Raw genomic sequence first — 22192 nt, 5'->3', positions numbered from 1 at the left:
CGCCGCTCCTCGTCTCATCACCAGACGGGTAGGCGCGACCCGGTCTCGGCCTCAGGCCCGCCTCATCCTTGAGGGTATTCTTTCCTTGGTTTTGGGTATGTGTTGTCGGCGCCGTCTGTGAAGTAGAATTGTATAAGTGTTGCCGTGTGCTCGGTAGTCGGTATTAGCTCTGCATTGTGTTTCGCTTTTATATTTGCTTTTTGTGTAAATTGCATTGTGTCTTTTCTGTGTGCTTTTGGTGGAATTGAATGTGTGCTTCCCGTGTGCCGCGAATAAATGTGCTTTATTATTGAACTGTTCTCCCGCTTCGCTTCGTCTTTTCTCCCATTGAATCCCCATCTTGCTTCACGTAAAGGGTTGGTAGTGGGCTGAATACGCCCGATAATTAATCGAACCGTCGAGGTCGACGATAACACCGCTCGGTTATTCTGATAGTACGGAACGGGTCGCTTAAGTGGCCCGTGTCCGAAGTCGACCTGCGGCGAGGTGCGATCGCCCGGTCTACCCTCCGCGTGGGTACTTAGGTAGGTCGAATTTGGCGAGCAACCCTATCCCACGCGGGGGCTGATTGGCTCGATCGCGGTGAGACCGAAAGGTCCACCCGTGACTGGTTCCCGGCATTAGTCCGAGAGGGTCACGACTGGATTGTCCGTCCGGTGGGCGACGTGCCGCGATTCGAGTTACGTGGCCGTCAGCATGCCGGCGGGCGCGAATCCGCAACAATATATATATATATATATATATATATATATATATATATATATATATATATTACACATACATACATATATACATATATACATATACAGTAATCCCCCGTTTCTCGTGGGGGTTATGTTCCAAACTTCCCGCGCGAAGTGAAAATCCGCGATGAATGGACGCCTCCACCCTAAAAAAAAAAAATCGACTGGTCTGGTCTGGTCGGTTTGGCAGTGATTGGGTTTGAGGTGATGGAGATCGACTGGTCTGGTCTGGTCGGTTTGGCAGTGATTGGGTTTGAGGTGCCGGAGATCGACTCGTCTGGTCTGGTAGGTTTTGAGGTGCTAGGTACGAGCAGTGCTCGTCCAACGGCGGCAAACCTTTTTCCTTCCCGAAGCATACATCGAGCACCTTAACCTTTTCCTGGAGCATCCCAGGACCTTCCTCTGGCGCTTTGGTTCCTTGCCAGAAGCCTTAGAAGGTGCAGGGAATTTGGGCAGCATCATAGGGCTTGGAGAAAAAAACGTAGAAAATATTCGAAGTTCACAAGCGAAACTTGGTCTCGTGCATTGTGTGACTGGTCGCGCACCACGCGTTATAATTTATTGCTTAAATAATTTATGTATTATTACCGCGATGTACCGGGGGAATCCGCAGAAAAAATTAGTTACGTTCCAAGGGAAAACCCACGATGAACCGCGGGCGCGATGGGTGAAACGCGATGAAGCGGAGGTTGACTGTATATACGTGTGTGTGTGTGTGTGTGTGTGTGTGTATGTGTGTGTGTGTGTGTTCACACAAACACGTGCGTGTCGCAACCATTTCAGAGATAAGCATTTCTCCATGTTTGACTCGTTATTACCAAAAGTTGGTGAATATAAGCCACACTATAATATTGCGATCTCTCGTGTTGCCTTCCGGTTCGAGGCTTTTTACACTTGTTGATTGAACTTGTCACTGCCAGATGCTACATCTAACTCATTAAAGCCAAGTTTTCCAAACCAGATTGTTTCTGTTTTTCTGATATATCTTCATCCATGTGCTGCTGTCATATCCCTTCAAGAACATAATATTTATGAAATGATGTATGAATGCTGAAGAGGCTTTTTGTGCACGCCCTGTATGTGTTTTTCAATGACTCGGTTCTACTCAAGACACTTTTAAACTGCCGTTGCTCATGCTAAAGCGCAACTGAAATATACTGTTACGGTGCCGGGCGTCGGCCGCTCGCCGACCGCTCTGACGGAGCTGCAAGTCGAGTCGGCCCGAGCGACCGCCCGGAATATAGATCACCACCCGGAATATAGATAAGTCCGAGTGGACGGGTCCTTGTACAAGAACCGAAATACGCCAATGGGCAGACCACGTGGGGTAGGGTCGATTGCCAATCTTCAATTTACCTGAATACTCAAGTGAACCAACTACCGGGGTATTCCACCCTCGACGGAACTCGAACGGAACAAGCCGCTTAAGCGAGCCTATCCCGTGCGCAATTTCGAGTGGCTTAATCGCCGAGAACCGTTGGTCCAAATGTCCCCCTTTTACGGCAAACCAACGGCTTTCCAACCACCAACACACGAAATGCTCAGTCAATGAAAGAATCGACGCGACGAGCTGAAAACATTTAACAATTGGCGTATTTGTTAATAAAAATGGGGAACTAGGGAAGCACATAAGAGCAGAACGATACAGACTATACGAAATGCAATGCAAACATTTACAGCACTCAACAGTTTCCTACTTATTAGACCGGCCCACGGACACACGTACGCACACACACACACCCAAGAAATGGTGGTTGAGGCCTTTAATAACAGGCTCCAGCTCGGAAGACAGGTGAGCTGAAACCGAGAACCTATCTCGAACCTCTCACCTTGTGTGGTCTTCAAGTTGTTCCGACCCGGGCTCCAGCGAGAGCGAGCTGGATCCAATCCCCATGCTTCGCGATCCTTCCCGAGCTCCAGCGAATCCTCCCATGCTTCTGAACACGTGCTGGTGAGACGAGGCACAGATACTTCCCGTCGATGTGCAGCTTCCCAGAGGAACCACCTCCAAGATGAGGTCGATGAGTCGTACCAAGCCGGGAACGAAACAGAGAACAAAGAGCTCCACGAACCAAAAAGAAGAAGCCACCACCCGCAGCTCGAGCCGAGCAACCAGCTCAACTCTCTCCCGATGAACAAAGCAGAGCCCAAGAAGCAAACCACCTCTCTCTTCCAAACAAAGCCAGGCCGAAGCAAAAAGCTTACTGAAAAGCCTCCAAAAAGCCTTCTCCCTAACCCAAGCCAAGCAGGACCCAAAGGCCTGCTGAACAACAACCAAGCCGAAGAAAAAAGCTTAATGAAAAGCCTCCAAAAAGCCTCCTCCCTAACTCAAGCCAAGCAGGACCGGAAGGCCTGCTGAACCACAACCAAGCCGAAGCAAAAAGCTTACTGAAAAGCCTTTAAAAACCCTCCTCCCTAACCCAAGCCAATCAGGACACGAAGGCCTGCGGAACCACACGAACAAAGCAAAGCATCTCCTCTTTATCCTTCTCTGCCCCTCCCTCGCTCCAGGCATGACTCATGCCCACACAACCGCGGGTGGGAGGGGGTTGTTTACGTCCCGTGATTCAGGATGGGAGGGCTCTTCTTCCTCTTCGCAGAAGACGGGGGAGGGCGTCGCCATTGTTTCCTGATCGCTCCTCAACTATTCAATTTAATCACAGTGCGCAACTAATCGAACAAACATTTAAACAATGGAAGGTGGGCTATCTTGGGAACGAGCACTTATCGACATAACTGACTAAAGAAACCTGTATGTTGTGTGCAATCGAATTCCAAATTCGGAACACTACCCCCTCCCCTTTTTACAGACTCGTCCCGAGTCGTCAAATTTTCGTGTGACCAGCATGTGTAAGTTTTCCCCGAGTACATTCTACCTTGGGATCCCTGAGTGCAACATTTCTTTATACGTGTCCGAAAAATAAATAACCCAATGCGCTGCGTAACTAACTAAACAAACTCTCACAGACTCATTTGGACAAATTAACTAAAATTGCTGGCGCGAAAACAAACATGCAGTTGGGGTTCAACTTATCAAAAATTTTCATTTAACTTATCATTACATGACACTCACCATGGCCCAGGACCTGTGATCTGTGAAAGGGGAAAGGCAAAAGTCATTTGAAAGTTCATTGGTGCAGGGATGAACATGATGAAACAAATGAACATGAGGGATGCACGGGCTTCCGGCAGGGCAGTCCTTGCAAAACTGGATGATCCTGGCGCACATGGTGATGGATGGACACGGGCAAACGTAAACAAGGGCAACAGGCATGGGGTCATGGCAGAGGCAGGCAAACTAGGCATGGCAAGGCAAGCCCATGCAGAACAGGCGGCTGCAGCACAACAGGCTGCAGGTGAAGCTTGGCGGCCTCTGGTGTGGTTCCATCAGGTCTGGAGGGAGTGCGGTGGTGCCGGCCGCTCTGAAGGCGGGCTCGGACCTGGCCTACTGTCTCCCCCCCACTCTATCACCTTTGCCTGTTGCTGTCCATACCCCCTACCTTAATTTGCCACAAAACAACAAAATTTTGCCCCTGTTTATTTATATTTCCCTTTTATAATTGTCTCCCCAACCCCCTTTATCGTCATTGTCCGGCTCGCCTGTCATGTCCACCGAGCCAACTCGGTGTTCGAGGGGTTCCCCACGCGAGCACATGTGCTCCGCTCGCCCGTAACCCGTGCCGGGAATCTCTGATGACGTCACTCGCAAGCCGACCCTGCACGATCTCTCGCGCAAGCCAGGGTACGTGAAACGCATCGGAGAAGCCGCTTTGCATGCTCCGCGAACAGAACACACGGCGCAGGTGCGCACGCGGCGGCCTTGTGCGAAGCACGGCACGGACCCCGAGAGCGCTGCTGTGCAAATCTGGCACGGTCACCAAAACAGCTACAGCTGCCACACAGCCTTTGTCCCTTGTCTGGCTCCCTCTTCGTCGCCATTCAACACACGCACTCCCACGTGCCATGACGCTTACACACCTCGCCATGACACTCGGACACGCGGTTGTGCCCTCTTGCACACCAACAGCCATTTCTCTTTCATACCGCGACCTCACACACGCGCTTTCTTTCACACATGGCGCTTCTCCCTTAAACACCTTTTCACTCATACTATGGTACTGTTGCGAATTTGTGCCCGCCGGCGTGCGATTGGCCGCTTGACTCGAATGACGGCCGCCTCGCCCACCGGAACGGACAATTCTGTCGTGACCCTCTCGGAACAACGCCGGGAGCTAGTCACGGGTGGGGGTTTAACCCCACCACGACCGTGCCAATTGCCCACCCGCGCAGGATAGGGTTGCTCACCAAATTCGATTTTCATAAGTACCTGCGCGGATGGTCGACCGGACGATCGTACCTCGTCGCAGGCCGACTCCGGACATGAACCGCTTAAGCGGTCCGTTCCGTGCTATCGGGATAACCGAGCGGTGTTATCGTCGGCCTCGACGGTTCCGATTAATTATCGGGCGTTTTAAGCCCACTATGAACCCTTTTCGTGAAACAGGATGGAGAGTCAATAAAGAAAAGACGAAGCGAAATGGGAAAACAGTTCACACAATGCACATTTATTACGCGACACATGGAGAGCACACATATACAGCCAAACAGTCAAAATGCACATATAGCAGTTACAACAAAAGTAACGACGCAGAGTTACTACCGACTGCGCGCACACATGGCAACACTTGAACAGTTCAACTTTACAGACGGTGCCAACACACATTTACTCAAAAGGAAAGAAGCCACCCTCATAGACAAGGGGGCAGATGGGCCTGTAGGCTAATATGCGCGCGTGACCTGAAGGAGCCGAGTTTCAGCGAATCCTCCAGTGCTTCTGAACACGTGCTGGAGACAAGGCGCCGATCCTTCCCGTTGATGCGCCGCTTCCCCGAGGAACCACGTCCAAGATGAGGCCGATGAGTCGCACCAAGCCGGGAACCAAACGGAGAACAAAGAGCTCCACGAACCAAGAAGAACCAGCCACCACCCGCAGCTCGAGCCGAGCAACCAGCTCAACTCTCTCCCGATGAATAAAGCAGAGCCCAAGAAGCGAACCACCTCTCTCTTCCAAACAAAGCCAGGCCGAAGCAAAAAGCTAACTGAAAAGCCTCCAAAAAGCCTCCTCCCGAACCCAAGCCAAGCAGGACCCGAAGGCCTGCTGAACCACAACCAAGCCGAAGCAAAAAGCTTACTGAAAAGCCTCCAAAAAGCCTCCTCCCGAGCCCAAGCCAAGCAGGACCCGAAGGCCTGCTGAACCACACGATCAAACTAAAGGATCTCCTCTTTATCCTTCTCCGCCCACTCCCCCCGCTCCCGGCATGACTCATCCCCCCATGTCCACACAACCGCAGGAGGGAGGGGGTTGTTTACGTCCTGTGATTCAGGACGGGAGGGCTTATCTTCCTCTTCGCAAAAGAGGGGGGAGGGCGTCTCCATTGTTTCGTGATAGCTCTCTAACTATTGAATTGAATCACAGCACGCAACTAATCGATTTCTAAACATTCAAACAATGGAAGGTGAGCTATCTCGGGAACAAGCACTTACCACATAACTGACTAAAGGAACATGTATGTTGTGTGCAATCGAATTCCAAATTCGTAACAATACTTTTATTCCATCAGCCTCGACTATGTGCATAAAAAAATACAAACATAATTTTCAGTGTTTACATGAGAGAGTGGCAATTGTAAAAAGGTTAACCACAAAGGTTGTGTTTCTGAATTCAAATCGGACTCACAAATACAGGAATATAAGAAATATCAATGGATGAGAGGTCCCGGGTTCATACAATTTGCTGTTAATACAATCAACGAGTGGCGGCAGTGGGCACACCACACACAGATGCTTCTCCTCTCACCAACAGATGCAAAATCTCATACAATTACCTCTGCCACCAAAAGTGGAAGGGTATGGTTTCAACCCTTTCTGTCTGTCTATGCCTGGTGTTGGCTTAATGGTTAGGGTAGCGGGCTTTGGATCCTCGGGTCCCAAGTTCAAATCCCGCTCAGCTGTTGAATAAATACCAGGTGGGGTTTAACTCAGCCTGTCATCCATCCGAGGTCGGCAAAATGATTGCTAGCATGCTGGTATACTGTGTCGGAGTGACGACCCGTCCAGGATTGTGCCCAATAGCCATGGAGACTACTTGAGCAGCATCAACGCTCTGGACAGAGTATGGTCCCTATCTCCTCCTCCTCCTCCTCCTCCTCCTCCTCCTCCTCCTCCTCCGTCTGGCTGTTTGTGTGCAGGATATCCCAAAAAGTGTGGACGGATTCAGACGAAGCTCTGTCTGTGGACCTCAAGCAACCAAGGTCTCTGCTCGAACTCAATAGATCTCTCATTGCAAGCTGGTGCCAATTAAACAGACATCATTCATTTCACAGAATCCTTCATCTCACGGTATGTCCCCGACTCATTCCTGTCTCCCTGGCTATTGTTTAGGCCTACTCTCATTTGATGGGCCTCAACTCCACCACTGCGGTGGAGTTGCACTTTACATAAATAACTCGATCTCTCAATACCCTCACAATGATTGCTTGGGGTATTCCACAGGACTTGATTTGGCATCGGAAAGTTGAAAAGATCTGTCCACCTCGACAGGAAATTCGGCTTTGGTGTTTTTTCACATCCAACTGGTGAATGATGAGGGTGAGTGGTTATAAACATTGTGATAAATTTCAATTAATTTTTTTTAAGCTTCACCACACACTGAACGATCAATTCATTTACGCATTGTGATTTTGAGAAAGCTTTACAAAAGTAGGCTCATTATGATGCCACCTGGAACACAATTGTTGCATGGACTCTTGGAACCACTTCATGTGACAGTTTAATCAGACGAGGGCAATGGGGAAAGTTGCTAGGCAAACAGATGGTACGCTTTCCACCTGCAGATCCTGTCCGACCTCAGGAAGAAGTTGCATGGGGCTCCGCACCTCTTCACAAACCCCAGGAGCAGGTGATAATCCTGTCTGAGAAGTCTGTTTGAGGTATCTTGGAACTATTCACAGTGTTCTCGTTTTCCATTTTCTCTCCCTCACATTGTGTAGTATGATATCGACTTGACCAATTGGACACATGACTGAATGACCCTTCCAGCCCTGCATATCTGAGCAGATAATTCCTGCAACTTGTTGACCAAATCTTGGTCGGCCAGAATTGTTTGATTGCAGCTTCACAGCAGGTCTGTACAGTAGCATTTATGTATGTATTTTTTTATGGAGAGTGTGCCCATCACAAAGCTTTAAAGCCACTCCAAGGTGGGGTCTAAAAAATAAATTGTAGGAAGAGGAACTCACTGGGAAATCACACCTATTTACATCTCTCTTTAACTGAGAAAGGTCTATGTTGCTGGGAAAAAAAACTGTGAAAAAAAACTGGAGGAATTTCAAACTGTGTTGACCTGAGAAACAGAGTGTGGAAGTGTGCAGAGACTGCCAAACAGACAGACAATGTGAAAGGATGCAAGGGTGAAACAAGTGGTGAAGGCACTCTGAGGATCTTCAATTATTGCATCTGCACAAGACCGACAGAATCCACAAAGCGTCAAACCAAGAGAGATTGTAGAGATGATGCCAGTTCATAAACGAGCAGATTTTCAACTCCTCATTTAATTCTGGCAAGAAGGGACAGAAGACAAATCAAAAGCATCTTCCCAGATGTGACGACAGTATCCCATGGCTGAACATATGGTGGTCTTGTGCAGGTGGAGCGAGGCCTCGAGAGGGAAATATCAGAGAGCTCGACACAAGCAGCCAAGTCGTGAGGCGACTCTTTTGGCATTTAATTGCCACAATGGTACTTATCGCAAACAAAGTAAGAAGGATGTCCAGAACAAGAAGATGAATGCCATCGAGTTCGTCGGCCCCTACAAGTTTCAAGGGAGGGGAATGTAGGGTTGTGTTTATCCATCACAACACAACTGTGGTTTTTCAAACTTTATTTTTCAATACCCTTTAAAATATTCAACTGAAACTTGGTACACGGCTTTATTTTGATGTTACAAAACTATTTCGAGTTTCAGGGCATTTCATCAATTTTTCAGAGTTATGCTCTTTTTGGACTTTTGTGTAAACTTTGAGGAACTGTTTTTGGATGACCAGACGTGTTCAAGAAAGGCTAATGTACACTTGTGTTCAAGAAAGTGTTCAAGATTTGTATTTTTATATTTACCTCCACCACCGAATGTGGACAGAGGTTATGTTTTCACTCATGTTTTTGCAAACGGATTCTGGTGAAACTTCGTCGACAGGTTTGTTGTATGATGAGGACAAATTGATGAGATTTTGGTGAAGATCCAGATCTGGATATGAGAATTTCTGAAAGTGATTCTTAACCACTGGGAGATGAAGACAAAAAAACAATCCACAGCACGATATTTCAAGGGGTTGTGGAAGAGTTGGCGAGGTGACAAGAACAAGCCATCAAGAAATGTCTTTCAACGCATCTCTGACCCAAAAATTAAAAAAAACACCAGTTTGCTCTAAATGTTCATTTTCAACTCAACTATTTTTTTTTCCAACTTCAGTGCCAACACACCCCTCTCACCCCTCCCTCGCAAAGCAAACATCACACCCTTCTCCCTCAAAGCTTCCTTCTCACCTTCCTCAAAAACTCCCCCCTCACCTCTCCCCACTCGCTCTTCTCCCACCATTCATCCCCCTTACTCAACCTTCTCAAAGCTGCCCCATCCCTCTCATCCACAAAGCTACCTCCTACCCCTGCCCTCTCACCTCCATCTCATCTCATCTCCCCCCATCCTCAAATCCTCAACTGCCTTCTGCCACCAGTCTTGCACCCCCTATCCCCCAGCACCACAGAGCCCTTTCTCCTCATCATCATCTGGCTCCCTCCCATCGCTATTCTGCAAACCCCACACCCTTTCAACAACTCTCCTCACCTACCCCCTCCTCCCTTGTCCTACCCTCCCATCCCTGCACCCAAAGCCTCCTCACCCCCTCTAAATGAACAATGGAGACCTCAGATATCCGAGGCCTGAGCTCAAACATTACAGATCTTTCCATACAGGTTGCCACTGACAAACCAGACATAATCTGTCTCCAGAAACTTTACCAGCTCAACACATCTCTGACTCCCAAGTATCTCTCCCTGGTTACTCCCTCCTCCGGTATTAGAGAACTGAGCCTCGTCCTGGTGGAGGAGTTGCTCTCTTCATCAAAGACTATTCCTCACTCTCCGTGCACTGCCCTCACTCCTCCACACTCCCAGGAATACTGCCAGCTATGGCTTCCCCTCCACTCCCACCTCATGTTTATATGTGTAGTGTACTGTACTGTCCACCAAACAGTGATGACTCCATTTGCACCTCTCTATCTGAAAAGATGGACCAACTTCCATATTCTCATCCAAACTCTCTTCAACATATGTGGTACTTCAATTGTAATCATGCCAGTTGGCTCGGTGTGGGTACCTCTCTCCTGTCATGACACTTCAGCAAAAGCTTTCTGTGACTCATTGGGACTGATACAATCTGTCATTTTCCTGACCGGATCTCAAGCAACAGTACTCTATCTTCTCTTTCAGATCTAATTTTGACAATTTTCCCTGAAAATATCTGCTGTTCTTCCTCTGATCCAATTGTTCTTCTGACCATGTGCTTCTCAAAGTGGACATCTCTCTGGCTGTTATCAGAGAACCACCTCACCGCTGTCGAGTCTGGCATTCCACTCATGCCGACTGGCAGGGTCTACAAGCAGCCATCAAACTTCGAGACTGGTCTCCCATCACTACTTTCTCGAACATCCACTCATCCTGGGAATTCTTTCAAATAACTTGCTCTCTCTCATGCACAGACTTATCCCCCTCGTCTTAAGTTGACCGACCCTTCCTCCCGCCCGTGATTCACTGAAGCTTGTGGCGAGGCAGTTGTCCGGAAACAACTTGCCAATGCCTCATGGAAAGCAAACCCTGAGTGTCATCTCAGTTTCCTCCGTAAAGCTCGGAACAAATGTGTATCTACCCTCAGGAGAGCCAGAAAACAACATCTTACTCAGCTCAAGTCTCTCCCTCTCAAACCTCTCTCGCTCCTCCAAATCCTGGTGGCATCTTATTAAATCTGTTTCTGGTGTGTGTTCCCCTTCCATCCCCTCCCTGACCTCAAACGAATGCACTGCTGAAACAAGACGTGAAAAGGCTGAATGCCCAAACACGGTGTTTGCATCAAAATCTTGTGGCCGAAACCCATCGCTTTCTGTAACCACCTTACCCAGTCGCACACAACTGCCCCTGGAATCTGTGTCCTTTTCGCCTGACAAGGAGAAGAGCTTGCTGTCAAACCCTGACTCAGATTCTCAAACCAGTCCAGACGGCATCAGCCCAGGTGTCCTAAAAACCTGCTCCTCTAGTCTTGCTCACCCTCTCTCTGTTCTATTCACCCTCTCATTTGCTGAAGGTCATTTGCCATCTGCTTGGAAATCAGCAAACATTACTTCCCTGCAGAAAAGGTGCAAAAACAGATCCCTGCAATGACAGACCAATCAGCCTTCTCCCAATCATCAGCAAGGTTATGATTATGGAATCTATCATCCCTTTAGACATTAAATCCTTCCTCTTCTCCACTGGCTTGATTTCCGATCATCAATTTGGTTTCAGACCAGGTCACTCTATCTCTCCGACTCTCTGGAAATTCCTCTTTATCTCTTTGCTGATGACCACACCCTCTGCCGTACCATCTGTCAGCCTTCAGACCGACAAGCAGCAGCTTCTTCACTCTCTGCAGATCTGGGTAAAATCACAAACTGGTCCAACACGGGGAACATGTCTTTCAATCGACACATCACACTCTCACCTGGTCTTTCCGAAAGGACCATTTGGAAACACTCCCCCCGACCCCCGCCCCACTCCAACCCATCAACTTTCTCAACAATCCTCTGGAAGAAGTTCTTTCATTCAAGCTTCTGGGTCTCACTATCTGCCATGATGTTTCTTGGGAAAGCCATATGTACAACCTGGCCTTCAAAGCCAGTCGCCAACTGGGAATCCTCAGTCATGCAAAGTCCTTCCTCAGCACACCTGAGTTCCTGAACACATACAAAGCTTTCGTCCACAGCCTGATGGAGTATTGTTCTCCCCTCTGGGCTGGGGCTCCTGCCTCCCACCTTTCTCGGCTTCACGCTGTGGAAACCAGAACATTTCCGATCATTGGTATCTCCCACGATGAGGCTGAGTCTTTGGGCCTCTCACTCTCTCACCACAGGCAGGTCAGTGGTCTTTCTGTCTTCGACAATCTCCTCTCCGGTATCGCCCCCCCCCCCTGCCCTGCACTGTCTGTGATTTGTCGCCACCATATTTCTACAGGGCGCTCAAGGTCCACCAACAACCCCCTTCTGGTAAAACTACCAAAATCACGAATTACTGCTCACCTTCACTCTTTCATTCCTCTTTTTTTCCTGCCTTGAGATCAAACTCTCTCCCTCTGCTCAATCCCTTTCTTCTCTCCAGGCCTGCAAAACAGCAGTTCACCACCACCTCTTGTCTTCCCCCATCCAAATCCTCAATCTTTTCTACCGCCGTTAATCCACCCCACACCCACCCCCTTCCAATTCCCTGCTTTCCTTCCAGAAAGTCCCTGTAATGTCCATCTTGTACACCACATGCTCCCCACCTCATCCCTCTCCCTTTCACAAATCTCCTAAGGTCTCGGTTCCCCCCTGTTTTGTCCTTCCCTGTCCCACCCCTCTTGTCTCATGACTCCTTTGCTGAGCGATGTGTGTTAGCTCTCATATGAGCGTCGAAAAGGTACACAAAAAAAACAAAAAAAAAGAGCCGATTCAATTTTGGTTCAGGTCCGGATTCAGATCCGGCCCATCAGTGCGATACAAAAAGTAAACTTTTCAGCCTGGTGGACGTGTGAGCTCCACTGAGTGCCGTTTCTCAACATATTTTTGCTCAATATCAACATTTATGTTCATTGCACGTGTTCAAGAAAGGGTGACTGAGAGGAGTTCAGGTGTGCCAAGGAAGGTCTTTGTATGACAAAGGATACAGGACAGTAGCTGGCTTTTGAGGACAACTTTGAAATGTGGTTTGTCCAAGAAAGATCATGGCTGACAGTGAGACCGTAGATTTTAAGTGACTGAACTTCAGGAAGATTGTTAGAAAAGTAGATGGGGTGGGGAGGAGGGGGGGTCACCAGATAAACCTTCTGGAGAGGGATAGCGAGAGTATAATACTTGTCAGGATTGAAAGACATATTCCAAGTGTTTTGCCTTCTTGCGGTTTTGTCAAGGTCTGGAGGGGGGAAGATGTTGCAGGCTATATGTCTGAAGAAAGAAGGATGTCACAGCACAGGGTGAGGTTATCAACAAATCCACAAAAGAGGATTTTCCAGTCAGAGATCATTCCTGAAGATTAGGAAAAGGACTGGACCTCAAAAACTGCTTTGGGACACTCCAGCCTTCACTGGCAGAGGAGATGTTGTTTCGCATGCAGCCAGTGGCTGTTGGTTACATCATTTCTGATGCACTGCCCATGTTACCAGTAATCTGGTACTCATTTTGCCGACCTCAGAAGGATAACTGGCTGAATCAACACACTTCGTGCGATTTCAACGGGTACTCGCTTGTCCTCAATCTTGTGATTGAAGAAAACGCTTCTTTCTTTGAAAACATATTGAAATGCTCATCTTCCCTTCTTTATCTGGCATCAGCACTCCACGTGTTTTTCTTCATGATGATTTATTTTTCCCCTTACTCCTCTTCTTTTTCTTTAACACAGTTTACCTTTCATCCCGCCCCTCGCAGTTTACCTTTCATCTCACTCCCTCCCACATCTTCTCAGCCTACATCCACTCAAAACCTTCTCCGCTGTCCTTCAATGTGTGTACCTCAAACATCTGAGGCCTCCGCTCCATCCTGACAGATCTCTCAATCCCTCAATCAGATAGACATTGCACATTTCACAGAATCCTCTCCCATGGGATGCCCCTCATACTGTCCTTGCTGAAACGAGTAGTCAACAAACCACTTCATGCATGTGCATCATTTAAATGTGCTGTTACAAGGAATTTTTTTGAAAGGAAATGTTGCACAGGAGGAGGCTCATCATGCCTGCACCAATTAAACAGAGATCACTTTGGAATTTAATGTGAGTTTGATGAAAAACATTCACTTTGCATATCAAGAAGGTAAATGTCTTGGACAACAAAATATTGTTCCAAAAAATGATTCCATAAGTTAAAAGAAAAAAACATTAATGGTTGAACATCAAGGTATTTTTTGACATGCGAGGGTGTATAAAAGAGTAACATACCAGACTTGGGTGTGAATCCATCATCCTGATCGTGGAGGTTGCAGACATCACTGAAACCGATTCCTCGGAAACCAGGAATATTTTCCAGCTGTACATTTTGGAATCCATTAAACTTTTGGCAGAAACTGGAAAGTTCTCGAATAACATTCTCCAAGTTGAAGAATAGACTTCCCAACAGAGAAGAACCTGCAAGTTGGACAACCTGCGGCTTCAAAAAAGATTTCACAAATTTACAGAAGTCAGCATACATTGCAAATTTAAATTTCTCTTTGGCGAGAGAGAGAAGCTCTGTTCGCAATGAATCTGAGTCTGTACAAACTCGAAGAACCTTCCGATTCTCAATTCCAAGTTCACTGATCACTGCTTGGGCTGTTTCTGCTCTCAGACCTTGTGATTGGAGCCATTCCAAGAAGATGTCCATTTCACCAATGACCTGCCAGGAACACAATGCTTGTGTTAACAAAGGAAAGGTTATGCATGTTATTTTCTTTACTCTGCATTTTATCAAACCAATGCAAGATTTTGCAGACAGTTGATTCACCCCATGTGGACTGGCAGGACAGCCTTGAGGTAGGCACACTTGCCCCTGAGTTGTCTGGCATGGGTTTGAATCCCAACACGGCTATAAACTGTCACAGTGGTGTTTCACAGACAGGAAAAGGGATCAATGTGTTTCCCATCATTGGGGTGAACGTTTAACTGGGCATCCCCTCTCACAGCATTCGTTCGTCGACATTAAAGATCCCATGGCAACTATCTCGAAGAGTTGGCAAGCTGTCACTGGCATGCTGTCCAAATTCCCAATTTATTCTCGAACTTTCAAGGGGCTCTACATCAGTGGCACAGCAATGATGCAACCAGCAGCCACTGCAATCGAAATTAAGGAACCAAAAATCATCAAAATGAAAGAACTAAAAGAATGAATGTTGAAAGAACACTCACCTCAACTCCCCTGCCTTGCTATCTTATTATTGTTTCATAAATAAGCAAATATAATCAATGTCCATGAGCAAAATGGTAATGCATCAACAGTAACACCATGTTTGCACAAAACAAGAACAAAACGAGCAGAAAAGCCTTGGTTGAGAAGAACCTCTTATTCATTTTCTTCTTCCTCAATTCCCTTTCATGGACACCCAGCAGGATTAAATACAAAACCTGCCAAACAGTGGAGGAGCTCCTTGTAAGCCAATGGCCATCCATATCTGGTGCCAACCACATCTGTGGATGTCCTCCTGCAGTTGATTACTGTACCTTGGAGTTTGGTCGCAGTATTTGCACTCTGGCCACTGTAGTGTGTGATAGATGACACCTCAGCACCACCACAACAGACGAATCTCCTTGAGGTAATCTGAGGCGTCCCTTTTAGTGGGTATCTTGTCTGCAATGTCCAATCCTGAAGTGATGGGGATGAGCCAGGCAATGGCCTGGCGGATGGCCAGATGGAGGCTCCTGGAGTACCAGTGGAAAGGACGCAGAGACACACTGTGGCACTTGCTTCCAATGAATGAATTAATGAATTTCTCTTCATAAAGGGTAACATCTAATGCTTCTACTCTGCCACTGCCTCCACCCATGGCAGGTACAATATGAAACAAGTCTGAAGACGACGATGGTTCACGAGCGGTATTTGACGATGTCGATTGTTTCAGAAGACAAGGATGAGACAATGTGATAATGTTTGACCAAGTTATAAAAATGATCAACATGATGTGGTACGAGTGACAGGTTATTAGCTGCAAAATGTCGAAAACCCGGTATCATTTAACAAGTTTCAAAATTTGACCTTTGCAAAACCTTAAAAGGTCACAAAACAATGTTGTGGACATTAAAATAAGGAAACAGGATACGTGCTATAGCTTATTGGAGTTAGTTCGTCGAAGAAGGTCGAAAACCCGGTTCAATTCCGACAACTTTGAAAATTTGACCTTTGTGAACTTTTAAGGACAAAGGTCAAGGATTATGACCTTTGGTGCAAAACTTCCTCTGGAACATTCCAGGAACAATATAACTTCATATAGGCTATATGGCATTTCGCACTCCTCGGATTATCCACACTTTGATGAAATCAACGTAAAAACAAACTTGAAGGGGGCGCCACGGGCAAGGTGTTCGAGATAGAGCAAAATGGTTTCAAGACTTTAGGTCTTGACCTCAAGATTATGAATAAAAAAATATTGCCATCCTCGCTCTCAAAGTTTGGGCAGTCATATGATTTTTATGTCAAAATTTTCTAAGTTCGTGACCTTGTGACCATGAGCTTGTGACCTTGACCTTGGGATGAAAATGAAAAATCGATCGCTGTGGGGCTATGCAGGTGCCATTGGGCTAACCAAATGCCGAAATCCCTGCCAGATTCGACAAACCCCTCGGAGAAGATTGATTTTTATGTCAAAATTCACAATTTTCTAAGTTCGAGACATTGTGACCTTGACCTTGGGACGAAAATGAAAAATCGAGCTCGGTGGGGCTATGCAAGTGCCATTTGGCAAACCAAACACCGAAACCACTGCCAGATTCGACAAACTCCTCGAAGATGGATTTTTATGTCAAAATCGCAATTTTCTAAGTTCGTGACTTAGAGGGGCATTGAGGACAGGCATTGGTGAGGGGGAAGTGATGGCAGGCAGTGATGAGGAGGTGGTGATGGCAGGCAGTGGTGGGTGGCAGTGAGGGCAGGCAGTGGTAAGGAGGAAGAGAGTAGGAGGTCGTGGTGAGTGAGCAATGATAGCAGGGGGCAGTGGTGAGGTGTTGTGAGGGCAGGCAGTGGTGAGGTGTCTTGAGGGCAGGCGGTGGTGAGGGAGTCTTGATGGCAGGCACTGGTGAGGAGGTGGTGATGGCAGGCAGTAGTGAGGAGGTCGTGATGGCAGGCAGTGGTGAGGAGGTCGTGATGGCAGGCAGTGGTGAGGAGGTTGTGAGCGAAGGCAGTTGTGAGGAGGAAGCAATTGCATGCAGTGGTAAGGAGGTCGTGATGGCAGTGGTGTTGTCAATAGAGTCTTGTCAAGGGACAGTGTGTGGTTGATGTTGCAAATTCTTCATCCCAAAACAACCTTTTCCCAGGTTCGAATTTTTTTTTTTAATTTCTTTTATTTCAACACCCTCGTGATATCCCAGTATAATGTGGGTGGGGCCGGCCTGTTGGAAGTGGGGCTGGGTCGGCCTGATGTTGGGGGGGGGGGGATGGTCGGCCTGATGTGGGGGGGAAGGTCGGACTGATGTGGGGGGGGAGGAAAGGTCGGCCTGATGTGGGGGGGGAAGGTCGGCCTGATGGGGGTCTGGCAGGGTCGGCCTGTTGGGGTTTGGGAGGGTCGGCCTGACGGGGGGGGGCAAGGTCGGAATGATGAGGAGGGGGCAAGGTCGGCCTGATGAAGAGGGGGGGGAGCAAGGTCGGCCTGATGAGGAGGGGGGCAAGGTCGGCCTGATGAGGAGGGGGGCAAGGTCGGCCTGATGAGGAGGGGGGAGCAAGGTCGGCCTGATGAGGAGGGGGAGCAAGGTCGGCCTGATGAGTGGGAGGAAAGGTCGGACAGAATGGGGGAAGCAAGGTCGGCCTAATGAGGAGGGCGACAGCACTTTCTCTTCGAGTTCGAGATTTCCGGAACGATTTCCCTGTGGATCCAATTGACCTGAGATGGAATGTCCGTGGAAGGTTAACGAGGAATGTTACATTTTAGACCCACACGATGTTTATGAGTTTTTGGATTATGAATCAGGTTTTTCATCTCCATTCGGGTTCTGAACGTAAAATATCCCACAGAACAGGTAAAGTAGGTAATCGTACCTCGTCCCCTTGTTACACCTCCTCATGTAGATATCAAATTGGATTTACAAGTTAACTATTAAAGGTTTCTGGTAGTTTTATCGTTAAAAGGAAGAATGAGGTTTAATCCTCGTTGGAGGAAGTTTAGTGACGATGTGATATAAAACAATGTGGTGAATAAAACAAAACGAGTGAAAATCACCTCATGAAATCAACAATCAAACACCTCAACAAACATTCAATAAAAACTCCATTAACTTTCCTTCATTTCCATCATCAAGGAACAGAAAATTATTTTGTATTTAAATTAACGGTTCACGGATGTTTCTCAATGTTAAATAAGAATTCCGAAAATACCTCTTCGATCAGTTCTGTCCCGACCACGTGGACCTGTGCTCGAGTTCCAGTTCCGGTTCCGCTTCCGGTTCAAAGTTCACATGAAGATCAAGCCGGAAGTGTTTCGTCATCCTTCTTCTTCCTCATCGTAATTGCTTCTGTTGTCCTTTTAATTCCTGATCTCCACTGGAGTCGTTGACGGTTCATTGGACATTTGGAGTCATTTGAACAACTGAAGCCACAGATCGGCCATTTTACTACTCCATTCAATCCTCATGGTGCACGAGTGATGTTTCTTTGTAATTACCTTTCGTTCAGTTTCTGCTCAATCATCGACTGACACGAAGGTTGGAGGGACACACAATCCCTTTCCCCTCCATGAAGTTCGTATCCTTTACCGGATTCAAATTTGTGGATTTTTCCTGTTCGATTGGGTTTCTGTTTACCTTCCGGGTTTGGGTAATTACCTGACGTTACATCTTCTGTTCCACTGAACTGAAAATAAATAGAACAAATCTGAAGACGACGATGGTTCACGAGAGGTATTTGACGATGTAGATTGTTTCAGAAGCCAAGGATGAGACAATGTGATTATTTTTTGACCAAGTTATAAAAATGATCAACATGATGTGGTAGGAGTGACAGGTTATTAGCTGCAAAATGTCGAAAACCCGGTTTCGTTCAACTTTAAAAATTTGACCTTTGCATAACCTTTGAAGGTCACAAAACAATGTTGTGGACATTAAAATAAGGAAACAGGATACGTGCTATAGCTTGTTGGAGTTAGTTCGTCGAAGAAGGTCGAAAACCCGGTTCGATTCCACAACTTTGAAAATTTGACCTTTGTGAACTTTAAAGGTCAAAGGTCAAGGATTATGTCCTTTGGTGCAAAACTTACTCTGGAACATTCCAGGAACAATATAACCATATAGGCTATATGGCATTTCGCACTCCTCGGATTATCCATACTTTGATGAAATCAGCGTAAAAACAAACTTGAAGGGGGCGCTACGGGCAAGGTGTTCGAGGTAGAGCAAAATGGTTTCAAGACATTAGGTGGGGAATGACCTCAAGATTATGCATAAAAAATATTGTCATCCTTGCTCTCAAAGTTTGGGCGGTCATATGATTTTTATGTCAAAATTCGAAATTTTCTAAGTTCATGACCTTGTGACCTTGACCTTGGGAGGAAAATGAAAAATCGAACAACGGAAAGTTTTACAGAATTCATTTTGCTATTCAAATACCAAAGAACCCATTCCATTCAGTCAATTCCCGAGGAGAAGATAGATTTTTCATCTGACTACCCCCTAAAAAGGGATATTTTTGGGCGTGGCTCCACGCATAATGGACATAGCCACGCCCTCATCCAGGAAAACACAACTTGACATTGATATCGAACACGAAACCAAGTTTCATCAAGATCTGATCAAAGACCATGGAATTATGCTCTGGCCAGACAGACACAACGAATATAGTGGTCATTCTGGCTGGCGCTCGTGAACCAATAGTGGTCACTCGCTCGTGAACCGAAAGTTGCAGTACTCGAAGATCACTATTGCATCCCAAGTTTCATTCAAAACAGTTGAAAACCCTAGGAGGTTGATGCCAAATTTATTGATTTTTTGGCTTCTCTGAGAGAACCCTTATTCTGGACATTTCCATCTGTCTGTCTGTCCGCGAAACTTTGGTCAAGCCTAGGGGCTAAACCACTCAACCGATTCCAATTAAATTGGGTAGGTAGGACCAATATTTCTGGGAATCGTGTGCTTTTGAATATGGGACCACGGGCCTTAGCAACGGCATAGCAACGGCCCTTTAAAGTGGTCCAAAAATCGAAAAAAAAAAATCAAAAAATATATATCCAAAATCGAAGCTCAGAGTTCTGTGCGCAATCTATCTTGCTCCCTTCATGCCAATTTGCAGCCTCAACAAAAAATATTTGTAGGAGGAGATAGGTTTTTGGCGAGTACATGTCGAACATTTCAGAAACGGTTAATTGCGAATATCTCTCAGAGAAAGAGTCTGGTTTTGATGAAACTTTGGTGAAATGTGTACAATGTGGCTGGCATGTACACAAAAATGAATGGTTGCTATGCGCACCTCCGTTGCTTAGCAACAGCTAAAATACTTTATCGTACAGCGTACACTTATTGTGGACTGTACAAAAAAATCAATACCTCCGAAACTAGACCTCCGAGGGCCCTGTTTTTTTGCGCCCAAGGAGAATGTCTTACAGCATCATAAATAAATAGAATTACCAGGGCTGCCATTTGTTCAAATCTCTTTGGAAACATGCCTGAAATTTCACATGGCAGGTTTCTGGGCGCAAACTAACAGGGCTGTGATAATCATATTTATTGTGCTAAATTGATTGATAGCATGTACATGAATATCGGCGAGTCGCGTCTGCCAGCTTTCCATCTCGAGCGAGCAGTCATGTCGCCTACCGGCTTGTTTGACATTTTCTAAGTTCGTGACATTGTGACCTTGACTTTGGGATGAAAATGAAAAAATAAATCGAGCTCCGTGGGGCTATGCAGGTGCCATTGGGCTAACCAAATACCGAAAGCCCTGCCAGATTCGACAAACCCCCTCAAAGAAGATATAACTTGAAACTGGCTACCCCCTAAAAAGACGTTTTTTGGGCGTGGCTCCACCCATAATGGGCGCAGCGCACCCATTCTCCGGAAAACACAACTAGATCATGATACAAACCTCGCACCCAAATTTTATCAAGATCGGATCAAAACCCATGGAGCAATGCTCGGGACAGACAAACAGACAGACACACACCCATAACGAATATCGTGGTCACTTACTGGCTCCTGAAGCAATGATGAGAACACCCCAGCCATGTTGCCATTAAAAACTCCAGTATCCGGATCCGGATCTTCACCAAAATCTAAGCAATTTATCCAGATCAAGCCCCCAAGCTGCCCACCAAATTTCATCTGAATCCATTAACAACTTTTTGAGATATTCTGTACACACACATAAACAGGAGTGTAAACAAAACCTCTGTCCATCTTTGTTGGGTGGATGTAATGAACTGTTATTATTTTCGGGAAAAGAAGCTGTGAACATCCAAAGACAATTTGGCTTTGTGAGTGAATGAACACGGCTGGAAGAATGGCCTTGAGTTCCACACACTCGTACATGAGTCAAGCAGCCAGGGATCTTATTTCTGAACAGCAACAAACAACGATAAACAAAATAAAAATTACAAATTCTTCGCCTCACCTACAGGGGGCACTGTAACAGTGGCACAGTCTTGCTTCCAGCAAAAGTACAATCAGTGGCCAAATAATAATAATTATTATCTATATATTAATACTGAAGGACCAATTTTGTGCTCCTCAGAGCGGTCGCGTCACGTTTTTCTCGGTACTGTGACCTGAACTGAAAGAAACTTCGTACCTGCAAGAGTGCATCGCACATAGTGGCAACAGTCAACTTCCAAATCTGAAGCAGAATAAACACTTTTCGTTTTACATTAGTTTACATGGCGATGTGTGGCATCACCGCTGAGAGGAGTCAGGACATCATGACATCATCGGTCATTCGCTGACGTCATTACGTCTGTCGTCGACAGACCGTGACTGCTGAGAGGTGCAATTCCACTCCTCAAAAATAGCGTCTGCATTGTAAAAACCCTCTTCTGCACATGCTGACTACCTCAGAATGTGAATTTGACACAAAAAATGTAACAAGAAGCATTGCATCTATATATTAATACTAAAGGACCAATTTTGTGCTCCTCCGAGAGGTGGCGTCACATTTTTCTCGGTACTGTGAACTAGACTGAAAAAAAACTTCGTACCTGCAAGAGTGCATCGCACATTGTGGTAAGTCAACTTTCAACTCTGAAGCAGAATAAACACTTTTCGTTGAGACAGGGGCGAAGAGTGAAGAGGCGGGGGCGAGGTAAGCAAATTTTTGGGCAGGGGTAAGCAAATTGAATGCGGGAGACGGGGGGAAATGGGGCAGGGGATGAGTGGGAGGGGGCGGGGGTGAATTAGGCAGGGTGGAGTGTGAGGGGGTGGACAGAGGGGTGGGGGCCCGGGGGCGAGTGGGGTGGGGAATC

At 46.7% G+C, this 22192-nt stretch overlaps 2 protein-coding genes across 6 annotated transcripts in view; both read right to left on the bottom strand.

The window, feature by feature from the left end:
• Positions 1-22192, bottom strand: part of LOC147021199 (uncharacterized) — a 476008-nt gene that overhangs the window by 283076 nt on the left and 170740 nt on the right. For 2 of the 5 annotated variants that reach the window (XR_015061320.1, XR_015061321.1), the window contains exons 1-2: positions 18127-18601; positions 14013-14445 (exon numbers count right to left, since the gene is read on the bottom strand). Coding sequence is in view for 3 of the 5 variants with exons in the window: in XM_085893647.1 (XP_085749773.1) it covers positions 14013-14433 (421 nt within the window). In the remaining 2 variants the exon portion in view is untranslated. Of the gene's footprint in view, positions 1-14012; positions 14446-15266; positions 15465-18126; positions 18627-22192 lie in introns of those variants that run through there. The other 3 variants (XM_085893647.1, XM_085893646.1, XM_085893645.1) reach the window with 3 other exon arrangements.
• Positions 1-22192, bottom strand: part of LOC147021200 (uncharacterized) — a 225160-nt gene that overhangs the window by 32264 nt on the left and 170704 nt on the right. The window lies entirely within an intron of this gene.

Source organism: Eptatretus burgeri, chromosome 8 (genome assembly GCF_056783735.1).
Source record: "Eptatretus burgeri isolate ZD-2024b chromosome 8, Ebu_testis_v1, whole genome shotgun sequence".
Lineage (NCBI taxonomy): Eukaryota > Metazoa > Chordata > Myxini > Myxiniformes > Myxinidae > Eptatretus > Eptatretus burgeri.
This window is presented reverse-complemented; position numbering and strand designations above follow the sequence as displayed.